The sequence below is a fragment of the Toxotes jaculatrix genome, chromosome 5, assembly GCF_017976425.1.
Source record: "Toxotes jaculatrix isolate fToxJac2 chromosome 5, fToxJac2.pri, whole genome shotgun sequence".
Classification (NCBI taxonomy): Eukaryota; Metazoa; Chordata; class Actinopteri; family Toxotidae; genus Toxotes; species Toxotes jaculatrix.
This window is the reverse complement of record NC_054398.1, coordinates 8,996,777-9,017,749: the sequence shown is the minus strand read 5'-3', so window position 1 is coordinate 9,017,749 and position 20,973 is coordinate 8,996,777. Positions and strand designations below refer to the sequence as shown.

The 20,973-nt window shown below is 41.2% G+C and overlaps 2 protein-coding genes across 5 annotated transcripts; one reads left to right on the top strand and one right to left on the bottom strand.

The window, feature by feature from the left end:
* Positions 1 to 909: 909 nt before the first annotated feature.
* washc4 (WASH complex subunit 4) lies at positions 910 to 11,512 on the bottom strand. 3 transcript variants are annotated; one of them, XM_041037943.1, is made up of 33 exons: positions 11,364 to 11,512; positions 10,132 to 10,271; positions 9,973 to 10,026; positions 9,814 to 9,879; positions 9,610 to 9,655; positions 9,429 to 9,496; positions 9,262 to 9,344; positions 9,028 to 9,070; positions 8,821 to 8,924; positions 8,491 to 8,611; positions 8,116 to 8,239; positions 7,883 to 8,010; positions 7,593 to 7,753; positions 7,369 to 7,495; positions 7,010 to 7,135; positions 6,794 to 6,901; positions 6,516 to 6,662; positions 6,334 to 6,413; positions 6,045 to 6,150; positions 5,738 to 5,854; positions 5,363 to 5,531; positions 4,999 to 5,153; positions 4,827 to 4,901; positions 4,620 to 4,724; positions 4,369 to 4,503; positions 3,948 to 4,056; positions 3,764 to 3,830; positions 3,419 to 3,505; positions 3,050 to 3,197; positions 2,834 to 2,930; positions 2,500 to 2,696; positions 2,267 to 2,363; positions 910 to 2,062 (listed from the first exon to the last, which is right to left on the bottom strand). In XM_041037943.1, the coding sequence occupies exons 1-33, from the start codon at positions 11,422 to 11,424 to the stop codon at positions 1,998 to 2,000; spliced, it is 3,516 nt and encodes a 1,171-aa protein (XP_040893877.1). In that variant the 5' UTR covers positions 11,425 to 11,512; the 3' UTR covers positions 910 to 1,997. The 3 variants fall into 3 exon arrangements, with proteins under 3 accessions (XP_040893877.1, XP_040893878.1, XP_040893879.1); XM_041037944.1 differs by having other exon boundaries at positions 910 to 2,059; positions 11,364 to 11,488; XM_041037945.1 differs by having other exon boundaries at positions 6,794 to 6,835; positions 11,364 to 11,488.
* A 470-nt stretch (positions 11,513 to 11,982) lies between these two features.
* Positions 11,983 to 20,704, top strand: slc41a2a (solute carrier family 41 member 2a). 2 transcript variants are annotated; one of them, XM_041038366.1, is made up of 11 exons: positions 11,983 to 12,074; positions 12,954 to 13,446; positions 13,593 to 13,700; positions 15,281 to 15,352; positions 15,512 to 15,656; positions 16,259 to 16,405; positions 16,689 to 16,836; positions 17,489 to 17,568; positions 19,663 to 19,797; positions 19,922 to 20,070; positions 20,152 to 20,704. In XM_041038366.1, exons 2-11 carry the CDS (start codon positions 13,078 to 13,080, stop codon positions 20,326 to 20,328), a joined length of 1,530 nt encoding a protein of 509 aa, XP_040894300.1. In that variant the 5' UTR covers positions 11,983 to 12,074; positions 12,954 to 13,077; the 3' UTR covers positions 20,329 to 20,704. The 2 variants fall into 2 exon arrangements, with proteins under 2 accessions (XP_040894300.1, XP_040894299.1); XM_041038365.1 differs by having other exon boundaries at positions 13,593 to 13,706.
* Positions 20,705 to 20,973: the final 269 nt, after the last annotated feature.

The following is a 20,973-nucleotide window of genomic DNA, read 5'->3' as shown; positions in this document are numbered from 1 at the left end:
CCAGCTGAACTTGGACACAAATCTGGGAGACTACTTTGGTGTCCACAAATGTGGACAAATCCTCGCAGAGGCAAAACAGCTACACAGCGTTGCTGCAGAGCAATCAAAACACTTTCCAATCTTTGTTACAATTTTGTAAGAAATGTGTACATTTTTTGTTTCTTTGCATCACATAAATTAGTATATGTATGTACGAATGTGTATATATGATTGCTATATATATACATATATATATGTATGTATGTGTATATATATATATGACATCTATTTTGGAAGACATTTTGCCCTGCCTTGTACCTCGTTTTTATGAGGTGAGCATGGATGCAATATGTGGATGAAACAGGACATTTCTGGATCTGCTGGACAGAGTGCCACATGCCACTGTGGGCACTTTCAACAAAATAGTACAAAATTAAAATTTCATTTAAGGAAAGGCCTGATTCTCACCCAAAAAACTAAACATGGAGATCATCCCCCTGCAAGTTTCGAGTCCAAAGCAAAAGAAGGGATGTATTTCAGTTCAAGCTGTTTGAACAGCAGTGAACAGCAGCATTTCATAGGAAAAGGAAAACTGACAATTTGAGGAGAAAAAAAAGACCAATCTTGTATTTTCTGAAGTGAAAAGCTTCTTTTCTTTGTATTAAAGCAGAAAAGGCTTTCCTGAACCACTGTGTGTGTGCGTGCGTGCGTGCGTTGTTCATTGCTCTTTTTAAAGTCAGGGAACCCTCGTGAAGTTACACCGTTTTTCTCGAGTCATTTTTATTTTCAGTGTACAAATTTTAAGACTAAAATCTGTACATCGTTGATGAGGAAGAAATTATTTTTTTTATTGTTCGCAGGTCTAATGTTTACTCAGATCTTTTGAAGTATCTTAACTCTTCAGTGTGAACTCATGATTGAGACATTCAGTTCTATTGAAAGTGCAAGTTTTATTAGTCTTCAGAGACTTTACAGACCTTTCTTTTCAAGCAAGTTAATTCATGGAATGTAATTTTGGCCAAATTGTGGCCTCATTTTCACATGTTCCACATGTTGATAGATACAAAATTGCAAAATAAAAATGTAATGATACACCTCCAGTGCTGCAGAGAAATAATGGAACTCTAGCAAGATCAAGAATCTGGTGTTTAGTTTTTTGTATTTTGTTTTTCTAAATTAATTAGGTGATCAAAACATCCACGGTTAAGAAAAGGCACATACACACCTTAGTTCATACAATGTATAAAATGGACAAAACAAAAATTAGCAGTAGACAAATTTGGTACACAAATATTAGAAGATTATACACTGAAAACATTCTCAAGAGTCCTCAATAGTGTGCTATAGCCTGCACAGCTGCCATTACAGGCCATGAACAATCATAATGTTATCACAACTAGCACACTGGACACTAACAAAGATGCAGCAATAAAACAGAACTGAAATCAAAACATGCAAATTAGTCAACGACTGAGCAGAGGACACACAAACAGCCGAGGCTTCTACTGTAGAAAAATAATCCAGTCCTTCCAGACTGAGTGTAAAAGTATCAAAAGGCCGTGCCGTAAAGGAAAGGATCCACTTTTACCTCCTGCTCGTTACAACACCTCACTTTTCAAACTGCACTCGTTTGTGTAAATGCTACAAATTCAAACTGAATTTATTAGAAGCTGACAGATCGTCCGTGAAAGCTGCGGGATGTTACACTGATGTTTCTGTAAAGTGGGGAAAAAAAAAAGACATTTCCTGCCGTAGCACTTTAAGAAAACATTCATTCACTAATGAAGATAATCGCTTCGTCACGGGACACAAAGACTCTTAAAACAGTGTCCGTCTGTTTTCAAGTCTTTTATGAACCTGACCCCCCCCCCCCAACACACACACACACACATGTCAGCATAGTCTCTTCTTTCCTTCTTGACATCTTCTCCTCACACTTCTTCAGGCCAGGCACATGCTCTGCTCGTTTCACAGTACTCTCGGTGTGATAATCCAACACGAGAACGCTGTCTACTCACTCACTTTGAGGCAGGTTCAGTGGAGTTGGCGCCGTCTGCGTTACCTCCCGCTTTGGATGCATCTTCTGGGGGAGAAAAGTGCACAGTTGATTGTGAGATATAAAGCCGGATGAAGGCACAGACCATGTCATTCATTAATCATGACACTATGACTTTATTCATTTATCTATCATGAAAAATCATCTACAAAAAGCCTGTATAACGGGGGAGGCTGTGCCAGTGGTTGTGAATAATTAAAGGCTCCATAAATCACCACAGCAGCACCTAACCTTTATCCTTCTTCTCCTGAGTCTCCTCGGCTGCAGTCTTGTCCGCTCTGAAGAAGATTCTGGCGCTGCTCAGGGAGAAGTGGAGCAGCTCAAACTCCTGCAGTGAGAGGAAGACAAAGAATTCACTCTAGATCACCACAGCAGCCTCTAAAAGGAGATCCTTGTTGCCACATTTCAGAGGAAGATGACAGATTTCTTGACACTGACAAAAAGCTTGAAAACTGAGAGTGTACCTGAAGGTAGATGTCCAGCCTCTTCTGGGTGAGGTTCATAGTTTGCAGCAATTTCTCATCCTGGCTGGCAGACTGGACGTTCTGCTCCTTCATCACGGCATTCATCTCTTTCTTGTACTTATCTCTGACGGCCTGGAACCAGTGCAGGGAGTCGAACTCCAGATACTGGTCCAGCAGCTTCAGGATGTACGCCACGCCTGAGAGCGTGAGAGACAGGGCAGCAGTAGGGGGAAAACAGAGGAGAGTAAGACAAGAGTCGAGACAAAAGCAGTAAAGCGTAAGAGTTTAAGGATGCTTTTTTTTCTGTTGTGATTTATCACTTCTGCCCGCTTACCCATAGCAAAGCCATCATCTGTGAAAGCAGCTCCGTTTTTGTTTTTCTTGTTGAGTTTCTCTTTGCAGCTGATGGAGTGCTCCACAAAGTTAACGGTCTACAAGAGACATTTGTGGTGTACCAATTATTAAAAGTGCTACAAGCTTAAAGCAGTAGAACAGTCAAGGGGAAAAAGTTAAGACAGCAGAAACGTAAATGAAAAGTCTCGACACTGACCAGCGGGGGTACAATCATGTAGAAGTTCCTCAGGTGCATATTCTTGGCACTGCGAAACTCAGGTGCAAACACCGCCACCAGCATCTTGAAGTACTCAGTCCCCTCGGCGGAGTTGCTGGTCAGGTCTCCCAACACTGAATCCAGGACACTGGGAAGGACACACAGTGTGTAAGAAGAATTGTGAAAACAACAGGTGATGTTTCCCGCACATAGTTCCAGCTGTGGTGCCACCTAAAGGCGTGAAATTGGTAATACACTAAAAATATCTTAGCATCATTTAACCTTAGTCTGAGGGCATAATGTGGAACTAGCACTGAATGCTGCAGTTAAACGTCCACTGGAGCAGAAAGGTGTCTGATTTTGGCCTACCTAGCAGCTCTCTGGGTCTCCTCTGACAGTCCCTCCTCCTTCACCAGCTCCTCAAAGTTCACAATATCCTCCAGGTCAGGAACAAACCTGAACATGACACAGACATTAAAAAAACCAAAACAAACAAAAAAAAAAACTCCAGTGAATTATATATGTCAGAAACACCCCAAATTCACCACAAATTCAGCGGTGGACAATCCAGAATTTTAATTAAATAACCCTCAAATTTACATTCAGGGAAGAAATCTCATCAATGCCTTCAATTTCTTCATATTCATATGTACAGTCACAGGGAGCACAAAGCTTTATGACACGGCACTGTAACAACCATCTTTTTTTTTTTACCTGATGGCACTGCTGCAACAGTGGAGGCCTCCAGAACGGATCATACGCACATAGCCCATGGCGTTACCTGAAAGAAAACAGGGTAAAACCGGAGTTGGCTTACATTCACCTGCACCTGACAACTTGAATTTCAAAGACTGTAGACCGAGAAGAGTTCAACTGTATTTATGTGTGTGTTTCTCACCAATCTGGCTGATGAGCTGTCTGAACTGGTCGAGGTAGCTCTGTCCATCCGGAGTGATGCCCAACTTCCTGATGCCACGGTTAAACTTTTCTGCTCGCTCAAACGGATACTACGTCAAAAACACAAACAACTACAGCTGAACAATAGCTGGCGAGGAGGGGGGGGGGGGGGGGGTAAGTAATTGCACCTGGCAATACAATAACACAATATTATCAGAGATTATTCAGCTAACTGGTTCCATGAACAGAAAGTCAGACAATATGACAACTTAACCTGCTCAATATCAGATGAATTTAATCTTTCTAATCTTAAAACAAAACCTTCCTGCAATATTCATCATCTGTCCATTTTGCTTTGTTAGTGTAACACTGTTGTGATAAAATGAATGACTTAGAAGAGAAATGGAGTCTTTTTTATTTACCTTCTGATCAGACTGGTCCTTTGTTTCTCTGAAGAAGCGGATGTCCTTGATGAGTCTGGACTTGATGTGTTCGTCGTACATAAACTGGCTGAAGATGTAAAACTTCTTACGCAGGAACTGGTAGGTGAAATTCACCTGACGGAAGCAGAGAGGAGAGATGGGGAACAGGTTAGACAAATAAAAAAACCCTCAAGTGAGCTCAAGTTGACATACGGAGCAAAAACCCTGCAGTGCCTCTCCTGTAAACTTACCGTGGTGTTCATAATGCCTGTGCCGTGAGTCCGGATGGAGTTGGCAATGTGACGGATGTTGATGGTGTTCAAGTGCTTGTTGTTACTTGCCTTCTCTATGAAAATCTATTAGAGAGCAAAGATTTCAGGAAAATCTTGTGTATCTGTGCACAAACAACCGCTTGGTTCAAAATACAGGGAGGTGAACGTGGAGGCTACAAGTCTCACCTGGTTGTTGAGGTTATAAAGGTAGCGTGAGACAAAAACATGAATGTTCCTCATGATCTCCAGAACGTCCAAACCCTGATCAGAACATGCAGAGGAGACAGGTAATCAACCCTTTGTCACTTACACTTTGTAAGTTAGAAAAATCTGTTGTGTAAGGTGCAAGCACACAGACCTGCTCCAGGGTCTGGCTGGGCAGGTGTGCCTCTGTCATCGTAAGTCCATAACGCTGTGTGGCCAGGTTTCTCATCTCGCTGTAGGTGGCCCAGTCATGCAGCGCGACAGTGGTCAGGTTGTAGAAAGTTTTGTCCAGGTAGTGGGTCACATAGGCTGCAGGAACATTAAGACCAGTAATTCTGTCAGATGCAACCTCAACACTATCTTAGTTTTCCAGTTTTCCATCTTAGTTTACCAGCAGTACCCAGCACACACAGTTAGTTATGTATGGATGAGAAGAAAACTTTTTAAAAGTTCTACAGTTCCCACCATAAAGAAGTGTTTTTTTTTTTTCATACACTAATAACAACAAAAATCAGCACCTTTGATATGAATGAAACGGTTGAAGAATCGGATGGGTTTGACAGAGAAGAAGTGGGCCAGATCCTTCATGCCAACTTTGAAAGGGTTCCTGTCATCCAGCTTGAGGTGGGTGTGAACAGAGAGACGCAGGTCCTTCTCAATCTCCTTGCACAGCTTGTCCAGCAAATGCTACACAAGAAAATTAAATAAAATAAAACAAAACAAAACAAAACAAAACAAAACAAAACAAAACAAAACAAAACAAAACAAACAAAAAAGTTCACAAGAGAAACATGGAGGTTGAGAATGTGATTGTAATTCTGGTCATGGTTATATCAAAGGAATTTCTATATAAAATATCCCAACTCTGGCTACAATAGTTCATCTGTTCTCACCTCATTGAACACGTCCATGATCTCCTTGTCGTAGCTCTCCAGTAGCTGGTCACATGACTCCATGTGTTTGGCGTACAACATGGTCGGCACACTGTCTCTCAGCGCGCTGAACATGTACTGCTCCGGCCAATCACAGGCATCATCCAGGATGACAGGACACCGGAACAGCCAATCAACAACAAGCAGCAGAAGGAGAGGAAACAATTAAAACCAAATTAAAACAAAGAGAAAACAATTTATATGAATTAGCATGTACAATGTTTTCAATCTTAAGTGCAATGTGTACATCAGAAGCCTGTCAGCTTACGTGTATTCGTGCTGCGTCCACAGCGTTGTCGTACACATCGTCGAGATAGATGGGAAACACAGCTCGGTGCCAGTAAAGGAAACTACAGTCACACAGCAGCTTGACCCTGACAAACAAAGGAAAACAGTCCTTAACTGTGTCTAAAGACTGCAGCATCTTTTTCTTCACAGCCTGAAGGTTTAACACCTTTGCCAGCTTGTGGCAGATGGATTGTGACATGCACCGACAAGAAATGTTGTATTTGCAAATCTTGCATTTTGTTAACCCCGCCGCACCAAAAAATACACACCTCTCACGCAGCTCACTGATCAGATCCAGCTTCTTCAGCACAAGCTGCAGCGGAAGCAGCTCTTCATCTTTAAAAGTTTTCTAGAAGAAGCAAGAGATTGAGTTGAATGTCAAGAATCAAATGAAATAAAAGGAAACAGAAGTGTCTGTGTCCCATCAACCACTGACTTTTCCCCAACGTACCAGCTGAGTGCCGACACACAGAGCCAAAGACACAACAAGGCGTCGTTCCTTTGTGCTGGGTCCGCTGAGGGCATTTTCTGCCAGTACCAAAGACGACAGCACATCCAGCCGCTGCTCACTGTACTTCTTGTCGGAGATCACCCTTTTCTTCAGGGAGAAAAACACATAGTGTCATATAAAAAACAGATTTGAAGAAAAAATATAAACATATCACTTATATGTCACAATTACTTCTTTAAACACTAATGTTTTGATTTATTACTCCTGTGTTTGTTTACCTTGGCGGTGCCAATGGCGTTCAGGGCCTGTGACTGCAGCTGCTGAGTGATGTGAGACACAGAATCAGCTACAAACATAGACCGCCTGTGAAATGTGTGCTCCACAGCCTGAGGGGAGACATGATTTGACCTTATTAGTTTTACTCAGATGATGAATGTGGTGTTAAGAAGCATGGAAATACTCAAAAGCATAAATACACACACACACACACACACCTTGAGCAATTCGACCAGTCGACAGAGCGCTTTGACAGACGTCTTGGTCATAGGCCGCTGCATTGACATGTACATGTTCATGGTGGTCTTGATGATGGTGCTGATGCTGTATGAATACAGGATGCCCTGTGAGGGACAGAAAACACAGAAGAGTCTGTTTTTCATGAAATGACATTTACCGAAAGATCATTTAGACAACAAATAAAAAAAAAAAAAAAAAGAAATACAGGCATTTGCCTGTTTATGGAGAATAATCAGTGCATTTTAAAAGTATTAGAAAAATGTGAAAGCTGTGTGATGCGCTGGTCTCATACTCTGATCTGCTGTCCTGCTGAGAGGATTATGCTATCAGTCTTTACCTGTATAAACACATTACACCTGCTGTTAAGGTCATCTGCCAGCTTGTCACTTTTATGGTCCTTAAACAAGACAGACTCCATCTTCATCATCCAAGAGGTTACAAATACGTAGTAGGACTGAACATCCCTGAAGAGAAAAGACATCGTAAACTATTAGATTCTCAAATTTGGTTTAAATCTGGTTTAAAACAGAATAAATGTGACCGAGCTTTGGCCCCACTGACTTTGTTAGTGTTTGAGCTCTTTGTTGCAGGTAGGTGTCCCTCTGCGCTCTGATGGCCTGCAAACTCTTCTTATCCATCAGTTTAGCTGCAGCTGGGACTTTAGCGGTGAGAAAAGTGTCAGGAAACCAGATGATGTTAGCAGTCAAAGTGACAGCTGGAACCTGGAACAGAGAGCAGACACAAACACAGATGAAAAAGATGTTTACTCTGCCTCAAGATCAGTTAGAAATAAGGATCAGGAAGGGGTGTCAGAACCAAAGAAATGCCGCAAGTCAAGAACACAAACCTACCTTTTTACAGACATCAAGCAGTGCCTTGTAGAGCTTTTTGTCGACACTCCTGAAGATGTGAAAGTGAAGCACAAAGAGACAACAGATGCCAGCGTATTTATCTCTCTGATCAATCTCCGAAGGTTCACCTGAAAACCACATGAACAATTAAAAAAAAAAAAAGAACATATTTTGAAGTTGCAAGAAAAAGCTACCACCTGTGAAACCAAGCTTTCATGGTAGGAGGAACTGACCTATTTTAGACTCAACACTGGTGAAGATGGTGCGAATGTTGAAGGCAAACTCCTCAGCGAAGGCACCGTTCTTGGCAACAGCTACTCCTTCCCCAGGATCATCGAATCTCTGTTCCACACAGGCCTGTCACACAGTTGTAAACATTATGAGATCAATGGTGTTAAGAGGACATGAACAGAACACCCTTCAGTCTTAAAATGACCTATGCTTCCTCTGTAGGCATAGGTAGCATAAGCATAATATTACAAGTTAATCTGTTGGCACATTAGCTCAAAACACACTGACTTTTGAACAAATACTTTGGTAAATATTTTAAGCAAATACTTGATATCAACCTCAGAAATCTAATTAGAGCCAGAAACATCTGAATTTACCTGCAGTATCATGCCATCCAGCAGCTGTCCCTCTAGCTTGAGCAGGAGCTTCTCGAATGGTTTCAGCTTCTCTTCAGGGATGGAAAATTTCCCAGGGTTATGGTGCACCGATTTCAATAACCTATGACAGAATAGTGCAATTATAGATGAATATAAACAGTGTAAGATCACAAAATTAATTTGCTACATGGCTTAAAGAGATGAGTACAGGTAGAAAATAATACAATAAACACAAGAGTATGCATACTATTTTAAGAAATAAAAACTTAAATCAGGCTTTATTTTATCTCACTAGTACCAAAGGTTGTATGTTTGTATGTGTGTGTTAACCTTTTATACATCTTCCAGTGATCTTTTAGTGTTCCATGATTTTCCATAATCTCATCAAGTGTGAGCAGGACCACCAACAACTCCCCGAGGTGTTCGTACACTATCTGCAGTGGGAACGCAAAACAGACAAGGAAATAAATATTTAGAAACAGAGAATATACACTCAAGATACACACACACAGAAAAATCATTAAATCTTTAACCCACCTGGAAATGGACGCCTGACGACTCAATGATTTTTGTTGCGCCCCTGAGATATGAAAAGAGAAATGCTTTTGTACATTTTGCCTTGCATTGTAACAGAGAAAAACACCAAAGCTCCAGTCTGTACATTCTGCTTTTGTCTGCATGTAAAGTGCACAAATGTGGGTATTTAAATCAACTGTACAACAACAGTGAATTCACTGTGTAACATGACTGGCTTTTGTTCATGTGTCTTACTTGTTGCTGCTGTATAGGGCAGCCAGCTGATGAACAATGTTGAGCACCACTTCATAACATCTTGACACAAAGCAGGACAGCTCCTATCCAAAGAGCAAAGAACAAAGCTTTCAGTGTTTTTTGGCCTCAGATAAACTATGTTATGACAGAAATTATTCATTGCTCACCTGTAGGAATGAGATGAATCTACCCATCTGAATCTGGGACTCTCCTTCAACAACACTGGTGTCAGACACTGGAATACAAAGGCACAAACATGGCTTATTTTTTATCAATTATTTAAGAAACAATATGTTCGAATAAGGACAAACCCAGGATAAAAGGAGTTAGTGACTGCTGACTGATTACCTCCTTCTCCATAGTACAATAAGCCATTGTAGAACTTGGTTTCTGCCTGGAAGAGGACATAAATATCAAACAACAATCCAGGACACAGAATCTAAATTTGTATTTCATAGCACAACAGTAACAATGGATACAAATCATACATATGGAGTGACACTGCTTTTAAGCAATAATAAGTCTTGAGTGCACTGTTTTGACTGTGCTTACCTCATACTTGAGCTTCTTCACTTCACTACAGAGTGCAGCATAAACTGTGATGACTTTGTTCAGAACCTACACACCACACAAAACAAGATGTGATCATTAAAAAGGGAAAAAAAACTTATGAGACTTTAACAGTTATACGCTCAGTTTGTCTTAACTTACCTTGTTGTCTGTTTTAATTAACTCCAGTAAGGAAGACTGCTCATATGGGAGGAGCTGAAAGAGAGTACAAAGTGTTGGGAAAGAAATGACACAAGTTTAAACTGTGTAAACCCAACTGTGTAAACGATCAGGTTAATGTCCAGCCAACTGGAGCTTTACCTTCAGGGCGATGGGGTCCAGAGTGAAGTCCCACACATCTCCGATGGAGTCATCCAGAGCCTCCTCGATCCCCCTCAGCTGAGAGGTGTACTCCTCCAGAAACTTGCTGTAATTCTTCAGCTGGACCTCTGTGTGTATTTCTGTAGGGTGGAAGGTTATATCAAGGACACTACCAGCGGTTGGAAGTCACATTTACTCACATACTGTACCTAATCACGATTTTGAGGTTCTTGTATTTCACTTGAGTTGTTAACTTTCTATTTTCTACTTCTGCTTTACTATTCCAGGGTAAAATACTGTACTTCTTACTGCACTGGATTTTGTGACAGCTTTATTTGCTTATTTACTTTTCACCGTTACCAACTACAGTAGTTACAAAATGCCACTTTGATATTATTGGATCTTTTATAAACAAATAATACTTACTGTTCTTAGTTACTATAATTTTGAATGGGGGACTTGTACCTGAGTGTTTTTACATTACACACTAAAGATATTACATGTTCACATGTGATGCTGCGTTCAATGTTTGACTCAAGTACAAGCACTTTAAGTGTGAGTGCTGAAAAAAGTAGGCAGATGATTACTTCTTCCACTGTTGACCGGTGACTCTATGTCCGAAACTGACACTATCAGCCTAAACATATTGCTTGAAAGGTGACAGCTAAGGGTCATGTTTTAATGTGGGTTTAATGTGGGTTGCCCGCCGGACAAGCCAAATGTGTTTTTTATAAGCCAGAAAGAGGAAGCGCCATAGGTACAGAAAACATTCAAACGTTAACCGAGGTAGTTCCTGTTTTCCATTTGTTGTTGTTCGCCTAAATAAAAGTAATATAATGTTATTTAAGATATTTTTTTTAAATCACTGTCTAAACTGACCTACTGTTTTTATTCTGTCATAGTGATCAGCTGTGTTTGGCAGGTCGCGGTGATTAACGTAAGCTAACTTGTCCCTGTCACTTAATTTGATGAATTTACACTTTACATTTCAACTAGCCTGGGTATGCTGGGCGTTAATATTCAGTAAATATTACGAGAGACCATTTCAAAGATGTTTCTTTGACAAACATTTTTGGCAATGAATCGTAGGAGGTGTTCCCTTCCATTAAATAGACGGAGCCCGGTGTCAATGCATCTTGCTAGCAGCGTAAGCTAGCACTGGAGGCTAGTGCGGCTAACTTTGGTATGTCGCTAGGTTGTCCCTGCATGTCAGGACCGGACGCAGCACTTACTCTGTGAACCGTCGTCAAAACGGTCAAACTCCCAGTCGGGTGCGATGGTTTCTACGGCCATACTGTCGGCACAGGCAATCCAAAACACTGCTGCTAAAAAGTGGAGCTGCACAGTCCCATGATGGGTCTCATGATTTTGTGAATGGTCGCCAGTGTTCATGGGAAATGAAGTCCAGAGGCTCTTAAAGGATAGATAGATAGATAATAATAACAATAATAATTGTAGTCATTAGCATAACCATAAAGGCCCATTTAGGGGCAGTTACAGTAGCTTAGGCCTTAAATTTCCGTGGTATATGGCACTGATTGATAAGTACTTGTCCCTATAACAATAAATATTTAGATATAAAATATAAAAATAAGACAAAACACTCCATGTGAAGCAGAAACCACCATAATAACTGGGCTATAAAACAGTCACAGTGCCCAGCATTGTACTGCTCTTGACAAAGAACCGTCAAATATGTGTGTGTATACTGTTGTCTGTTGTATACAGGCTGTCAATGTATTTGGATATGCTTGCGCGAGACATGATTTAAGGGGTGAGAGAGTGAAAGTTATGTGGTATGTGTGTGTGTGTGTGTAGGAGGGGTTAGTGCAATTCCACAGTGAAGACTGAGCACACCATTCAGAGGAAGGCCACGAGGAAGAGTCATGGTCAGCAGTGCTGTGTGAGACTAGATATATTTCTTCTCTGGTTTCACATGAAAGGTAAAGTACTTTTTTTTATTTAGCTGTTCTACTCCTTTCCACAGACCAAATGTTGCTCAAATTAAAAAATGTCAACATACAGTTTTTGCATCTTGTATCTGTATTTGCAAAGATGCTGGAGAGACAGTGGCACACCAAGAGAAACTAAGCATTACAAATGAATTTTATATGAGAATTAAACTCTAACTCAAGTTCTTATTTTGGCCTCAGCCCTTTAATCATGATCTTAGAGATGATTAGTGTCTAACTGTAGACTTTCATCATGCAGTGTCTGTTTGATGTACCCTGCTTTCCCTTACATACCTCTGAGCATCATACAGAGCAGACTTTCTCAAAGTCAGTAATACAGAACTCTTTACAGATAAAATTGAACACTTAGGCTTGAATAACTTTATAAGTTTTTGAGTTGCAACAGTGTGGTGCTTCTAACTTTGATGCCCATCTTGATTAAGGATCATGGAATATTTAACATAAAAAAATCAAAGCTGTCATTTCTTAACTGCCAAACCACAGTTTCAACAAGATAAAGTAGATTATTGAGACTGTTTCTGACACATTTTGATCTGTTGTTGACAACAGTTTTGCAGATTGTGTTAAAATTGAACATTTTGTACAATTCCTCTCCTATAACTCAGTGACCGCTGCTTTTTTGTACCTGATCATCTGTTGGGAATTTCAAATGAAGTGCATTGTCTCTGTCAGACAACGTAGCCTCAGTGTTGCTGATGGGAAACAGGCATGAAGAATGATAATGCAGGCAATCTCTGCCATCAGATGACCCTGAGACAGCCTTACACAACAGCCATACTTTCTACATGCCACAAAGTTGCACATTTTTCATGGAAGTGAAAATATTTTAGAAGTCCTACTATTTTACAGGTCCTCGCTGTGCAACTTTAACATCAATTAGTAATGTGAAACTGGCATTACAAAAATCAGTCTAAGAGTTTCTCAGGAACCAGAGCAGCAGGAGTAACATCCTGTCAAAACCCAGCTTTACACCATGGAGTCTAAGGATGAGCAACAACCCACAAGCAGCTCTGTGGGAAGAAGCCCCAGCCAACAGTACAGATCAAACCCATCCACATCCCAACACCCTGAAAGTCCACGGAATTTCAGCTATAACGGGAGTATTTCACCAGTCGACACCAGTCTGCATTATGAACCACGGGAGTACACAGAGACAGACTTTCTGCTCCCCTGTAAACTCTACGGTGGGTCAAGGCTCAGTGGATCCGTGGGGACAAAGGATGCAGTTCGCCCAAGTGTACCTGCAGAGTCAGTCTGCTCCATGGTCTTGCAGATCCTGGTGCCATTTCTGCTGGCCGGGTTTGGCACAGTCTCTGCTGGGATGCTGCTGGATGTGGTTCAGGTGAGCAAATGGGTGAATGCCGAAAAGGAAACAGAAGTCATCAACAGTCACCTTGACTGAATATAAAAGTTTATTGTGTTTGACTATATTTTGCTCTGTGTGTGTGTGTGTGTGCGCGTACGTGCATGTGTGTATGTTCATGACAGAACTGGGATGTGTTCCAGGAAATCACAGAGCTCTTCATCCTGGTCCCTGCTGTATTGGGCATGAAGGGAAATCTGGAAATGACTCTGGCTTCTAGACTCTCAACTGCTGTGAGTGTGAGCATCCAAAGACACACAGAGAAACACACACACACACACACCCTTGTTTTACTATATTCCTGAGGACCAGTCAGTGACATAATGCATTCTTCCTTGGCTCCTTAAACAAGTCCTAACCCTCAAACAGCCATATAAACTCGTGGGGTCCAGGATTTTGTTGCCCACAAAGCTGTCGGACTCCATAAGTGTAGCTCATGATTTTTTGACCCAACGGATATAGTAAAACTATATATAGACAAAAGAGCTGGAGTGAAAGTGAACAACACAAAAACTGATTGATAGAATAACTACAACTTCTTTCTCAGAATTATATTTTTGCCCTCTTACATCATGGGTGTGAAACTCCTCACAGACCTGTGAAGTGCACAGCAGCACAGCAGCACATCAACTTGCAGTACAATATTCTGCAGGACAAATTAGTGCTAACAATAGTCCAACAATTCATATAATCACGGATGGTGTTCTCCTGTAAAAGGAAAGAAAATAATGATGAAATATTCTCAGAATTATCATTTGAAAATAGTTCCCTAACAAATGCACCATTAATTTCTTTTTGAGATTTTGCCCAGTTGTTGTTTTTGTTTTGAGCACTATTTAGCCTTTCTTTTATAAAAAAAAAATTCTGTGTCTGCTAGTGATGTGGCTCGTTCAGGCTGGATGGGTGAACCCCGTCAAGGGCCAGTTGAAGCAGAGTTCAGGTCCAGCTGAGGCCCCACACATTCTTCTTGCAGTCTTTTAGTCTTCAGTAACAAGTCTAAGTTTTCAGATATTGGTCAGAGTAAATGTACAGAGTCAATCAAACACAGGAGATCAGAGTAGCTGAGTCCAGGATGCTTTATTCCTCCAGCACAGAGGTCAGAAGCATGAGCAGTCCTGCAGGAACAACTGAATTTCACCAGATGTACATCACATCTTATACGGTGGGCTGCACCTGTTCTGAAGGACATGTCTAGGCGTGTTTTGGCATTTTTGGGCATGTCCAATCCCATTTTTATTGACTAAGGTCAGCCAGTTTTTACTGGTGTCAGCAGTTATCACATCAACTCTTGTTTTTTCAACTACTTTCCAGGGCTGATTTTTAAAGGTGTCTTTTTTACCTCGCACGAGTTGTAGGCTCCACCTGTTAGCTATGCCCTGGTCATAAGTTGTTATCTAATGGTGTCAGGGAGTTTCATTATTTATTTTTTAAAAATTGTCCAAGCCAATCTCATCTCAGTTTTACTCCTACAAATTTTAATAATAGCTCTTTCAAGGTTCAGCAGTGCTAGACAAAGAGTGATACACAAACTGCAGGTGTCTGTCCAGACAGGGAGTGATACACAAAACAGCTGGTGTCTATCAGGCAAACACCCCGTAAGCGGAAATCCCCGTAACTCCCCATATTTCAGTGCACACAGTGAAACAAAGTATAGATAGGTAAAACATAAACAAGTTTGCAACAAAACCACTCAAGACCCTGTCACCACACTAGTATAAAATTCATTGTTTCTGTAAGTTTTGTTCAGCGTTTTTTTTTTTACATGTTCAGTCATCCATATTTATTAAAGCTAATATATATCTGATATTGACAGGTGAACACAGGAAAAATGGAGTCTGCCAGAGAAAAATGGATGTTGATTGTTGGGAACCTGGCGCTCAAGCAGGTACATTATTTTCTATTGATAAAAGCAATTTTGTGACAAATTATGTGAATTACATCTTCCAGTTAACCATTTTTGGCACTATTACCTGCTTATCTGCATATTTTTATTCCAGTCTACCAAAACTTGTGGATATTTCTTACTACCACTTTTATTTTGCAGCTTCAAGCCACAGTGTTGGGCTTGTTAGCCTCTCTGATGGCAACTGTCTTGGGCTGGATGGCAGAGGGAAAGATGCCCTTTAATCACGTAGTTCTTTTGTGCTCAGCCAGTGTTTCTACAGCCTTTGTGGCTTCATTGCTGCAAGGTAAAAGCCCAGCCTGTCGTAACCTTTCCTTTCCTTCAGTGTGAAAAGCAAAAAAAATAGGTGCAAAAATATGACTAAACAAATCACCATAACCGCTGTTCAAACATTTTGACTTCCCAGTTTTCTCCCTCTCTGCTTTTCCCATGACCTCAGGAAACCTCCTTATACTTAATTAGACATCACGCATACATTATATATTTACAGGTGTTGACCCTCACATCTCTGCATAATCCAGTCTTTCCTTTCTCAGTTTAGGGCCAGCGTCATACATCCTATCATTCTCTCTCATCATTAATTCTTTCTGTTTTTAGCCTCCACAAAGTCATTCTTTGTCCTTCGTTCAGAGGAAAATCTTTTAAATAGCTTTCTCAGAAAGCTTTTTCTTGTTTAGTTGAGTGAACTATCCTTCATGACAGAAATTATTCTAGAAAGGCAAGTACGAACAGGAGGACTGTGGCAAGGCACATTTAGGACATCTTCAGGTTGAAGAGGGACAACTGATCACTGAGGCAAGATAAAGTTTGTCAGCTTTCCGACAGAACAAACACACTTAGTGTCACCTTAAATATTAAGGACTTCACCATGTCTTTAACCTTCTCAAGGTATCATCATGGTGGCAGTGATCATTGGGTCCAAGCGAATGGGAATCAACCCTGACAATGTGGCGACGCCCATGGCAGCCAGCTTTGGGGATCTCATCACTCTGGCCTTGCTGGCCTGCTGCAGTCAGTGGTTCTACTCTTTCACAGGTAAAAGTGGATGAGGATAAGAAAATGGTCTGCAAGGACAGTTTGATTTTGTAACACACACACGCACGCACGCATGCACGCACGTACACACACGTACACAGGAACTGTGAAGAATTCAACACTATGTACCAGAGGTCATGCAGTTTTCACTTTTGGCCAACAGATGGCACCTGTGACTCTTGTTCTTCATCTGCAAAGCTCATAGAGCCATCACGTTTCAGGCACAGTTCAGGTAGAAAATAACAGTATAAATAATGATTCTTCTTTCTCTTTCTCTTGATAGAACTGTATCCCTATGTGCTGTACCTGGTGGACCTGTTATTTTTGTGCCTGATCCCTCTCTGGGTGGTCATCTCCTCCAAACACCCAGCCAGCAACATCCTGCTTCGCACAGGTTGGGAACCAATCATTACAGCAATGGTCATCAGCAGGTACACACCTTGTCCTTATACTGACTGTTTCTCAAAAAGTAAGAAGTATATAGGAAGAATGCACAATGTCCAAATACCATCAAATTACAAATCACGTCTGTTACTTACAGCTAGAATCATAATCATACTCAGTATGTAGAATGATTCACTCAGTCCTTAGACCTCCGGTCACCTATTTGGCCAGAAAGAAGGAGAGGGAGAGAGAGAGAGAGAGACATAAAGATGAAACTTTTGTGTTTGTTTGTTTGTGTGTGTGCACCGTGGTGTCCAAGAGATTATGGTCTTGTGTCATACTTTTCAAGCTAACCCTCAATTTATACTGAACACTGAATCCCTTTAAGTATCTAATAGAAGCCCTCAGTGTTGAACAGTGTACGTCTTCAATGATGAGCAGAGCCAGCAGTCAGGTGCAGAAGATTTATTGTGCTCACAGCAGATGAAACACAACAAATGAGCCTCAGTGCTGGTCCTGAAGACCGGAGGCTTCCCATATTTCTTCTAGGTGCTTTCCATAATTGGGCTCTGCCTTACATGACCCACAGGGAGGAGAAAGGTCACTGTTGACACAAAGTGTTAAATGTTACTTCATTGCTGTTATTGTTATTGTCTTGCCAGCCATCTTCTAAAAACATTTTGTTTTTCCCTCTTTTAGCATTGGAGGACTTATTCTGGACAAGTCTGTGTCAGATCCAAACTTGGCAGGAATCATAGTTTATGCTCCGGTCATAAATGGTGAGTTGTCCACTGCTGTTGAAAGTTTTTTTTTTTTTTTTTAAATTCCTGGAAGTGCATGCATGAGCAAAAATTAATCAATTAAATGAACCGAGCAATGGATAAATTCTTAAAGCTGCTTTCTTGTGCATGTTGTGATGCACAAATCACCAGCCTTTCAATTCCCAGTGGCCTTGTGTAACTTCAGATTCAGATTCAGAGAACTTTATTTGTCTCCGGGGGGGAATTTATCAAACTTACACCACGTTTTATAGTATAGGTTGTACCGGAACTCATGGACATGTCTGGGCATGTTTGGGTGTGATTGGGCATGTCTCTTTCTATCCCCCTTGGTTCGGTTAACATGTTTTTACTTGTGTCAGCACTTTTTCATCAAGTCTATTTTTTTTCATGGTAGTTTACAGGCCTTATCTCTAATGGTGTCTCTTCTCGTCTCATGTGGACCCCAATTGCCTTATGTCAGCCACATTTCAACCATACTTTGTTTTTAATGGAGTCTGGGTTTCTTTTGACTGGTTTTTTAAAAACTCTCCAAACTAATCCCTTTTCTCAGGTTACATACACAGACTGAAAGATAACACTCCTGTAATTCAGGAGTCAATGACAGAGTGGCACACAAGACAACAACTGGTGTTGGATATGCAAACACTAATGGAAATCCCCACATTAAAGAATACACAGAGGGATGACGACACCACAAAAACTCAGACTGCGTGTTGTGAACCAGGTCTTTTAATGTTGTGCAGCATGGACATACAGTTCACAGTGTCTTCTGCAGTGTTATCTCAAGAGTGTTCTCTAGTATGACTCTTCATACCTGTAGTCAGTATGCCATAAATACCTTTCCCAGCATGAGAGACAGCCTGTAGCAGCCTCGTCCTGCAATCCCCCCACACTTACACTCCCTTGTTTCTTCCTCCCACTGACATGCAGTGTAAGAAAGTATTCAGAGGAGGCCTCCTGTGTCAGACTCTGTCTGGTGTTCTGACCCCTTTGCAAAGGTTTATTCATTTATAATAAAATACTCAAAGATAAGGATTGGCATCTACAGTCTTTATTTCAGATCTTCCCCACAGTTTGCCTCAGTTGCTCGGTTTGAAATTTGTGCAATAAATCTCTGCTCTAGATCAGACTCAGAAGTGTATCAAGGTGTGGGAAAATTTGCTGGCCAATCTGGCCTTGACTGCAAAATTTCAACCACTTAAAAAAAACATTCAAGAAAAGCTGGTGCCAAGAAAGACAAACTGTTGTAAAGCTTTGCCTTCTGTTAACGGTTGAAAATACAACAAAAACTGCAGTGGACAGCCAGTTGATTAAAAACATGTATTTGTGTTCTGAATTGGGTGAAAATTTCTCAAATGATCAAATGAAAGTCAGTGTTTTTATGTGTGAATCCAAAAAGAAAAACAAAAGTGAACTCCAGTGCAAGTCTGTTGGAGCTCGGCAGGAGATCCCAGCTGTGCTAGGATTTACTTACAACACATGACCTCTGTCACGACTGAACTAGGACAGAACCCAATGATAAGGTTCACTTGACGAAAGACAAGACAAACTGGCACGGAACAAAGGGACATACAGAAAATATATAGACACCATGTAAGGGGAACAGGTGGAAACAATTAAGGCGGGGAAAACAATCACACCTGCGGGAAACGAGAGGAAGGGTAAGCAACCTGAAACAAGAGGAGATCACATTTCAAAATAAAAGCAAAACCCACAAGACAACATGAACACAAGACAAAAACATAACCAGGCATTATTTCCTGACTGTAACCTCTATGTACATTTTGGATTCTATTTATGGGAAGCTCATCAGATGTAGAAGAATTTACAGAAACGCATATGTGTGATTGCTTAAAGAGACAGACCCCCACCCCCACCCCAGACTCTGCCCCCACCTGCCTCCACTCCACCCCCCACCGCTTGTGTGAAAAAAACGTCTGCCTGGGTCTCAGATCACAGACAAGGTGGTCACCATTTAAATCTTTTTTTTTCTTTCTCAAATGTACCTTCGTTGTTGTTATCACTTGTCAAACTGAGCTAAGCAAAACATATATATATATATATAAAGATATAAATATATCCTCTTTTCAGGTATCGGAGGAAACCTTGTCTCCATACAGTCGAGTCGTATTTCTACAAATCTGCATTTGAATTTCTCACCTGGAGAGGTTCCTGAGGACCGTAAGAGCTGCTGCCACAGCCCTTGCCGCACTTTCTTTGGTTCAGGTGAAGACCAAACTGTCAAATTGTCCAAATGATGGTGTGATGATGATCGTGTTGCCCCACTAATAATACAATAATACACACATACTTCACAAACATAATCTGATGTTCAGCTTTGTTGTGGCAGGAGCAAACCATCGATCTGCCCGGATCCTGCTTCTTTTGGTCCTCCCTGGTCAGTTGATCTTCTTATACACCATCCACCTGATGAAAGGTGGACACACTTTCCCCAGTCCTCTCTTAACTGTCGTCTTCTTGTCTGCTTCCCTGATTCAGGTGAGTCAGACTTGTGGTTGTATTTCTTCTCTGCAGACATCATCACTGAGCTACAATAAATCTCATGTGTCTGTTTCTTAGGTCTTCTCCCTGCTGTGTATAGCCGATTGTATGGTCCACTGGCTATGGCGGAGACGTAAAGACCCCGACAGTTACTCAATACCCTACCTCACAGCCCTTGGAGACTTTCTGGGGACTGCCCTCCTCTCTCTTGCCTTTCTCCTGCTATGGTGCGTTGGTGACTCAGGCAGAGTATAGGCTCAAAACAAGAGAAGGCTTGAGGCAGAACAAATTCAGTACTTAGAGTGGTAATGGAAGGAAGTCTTTTGGTTAGGGGTTTTCCTAACTTTAGATAGGCTTCTTGAAGCGGAGTGACTGGGCAGGTTTTTGGGTTCGTCTGAGCATTCTCGGACCGGTGTCAGGCTCGTAACGAGGCGAGTAAAAGAAGAATCGTAATTACAATTTCAATTTCTTTGTGAGATACCCCACTTCCTGCTTTCTCATCAAGATACCAGGTCCTTTTGAGTTTTAAATTGTGATGTCTAGACCTCTTAAAACCTCTCACCTGGATACAAAACCCTGCAGGATACCCAAGGTGTGAGACACACCCCTGAAAAGGGTGTGAAAGCGTGTTTGTACGTAACAAAAGAATTTCCCTACAGGGATTAATAAAGTTTTTCTAATTCTGATTCGGATAACCCCACGTTTGGGATCTTTCTTCACTCTGACCGTTCGTGTGTTGATTGACCTTTGCAGATAAAATTCAAAAATTTCATTCTTCACCAGTGGCAGAAAACTCCCATAACAGGGGTCAGGCAGGGCTTGCCTTGTGCTCCGAGTGCACCTCTGTGGGCTTGTGGTGCAAAATGTGTTCTAATCCATTTGTGTGTTCTGCAATATGTG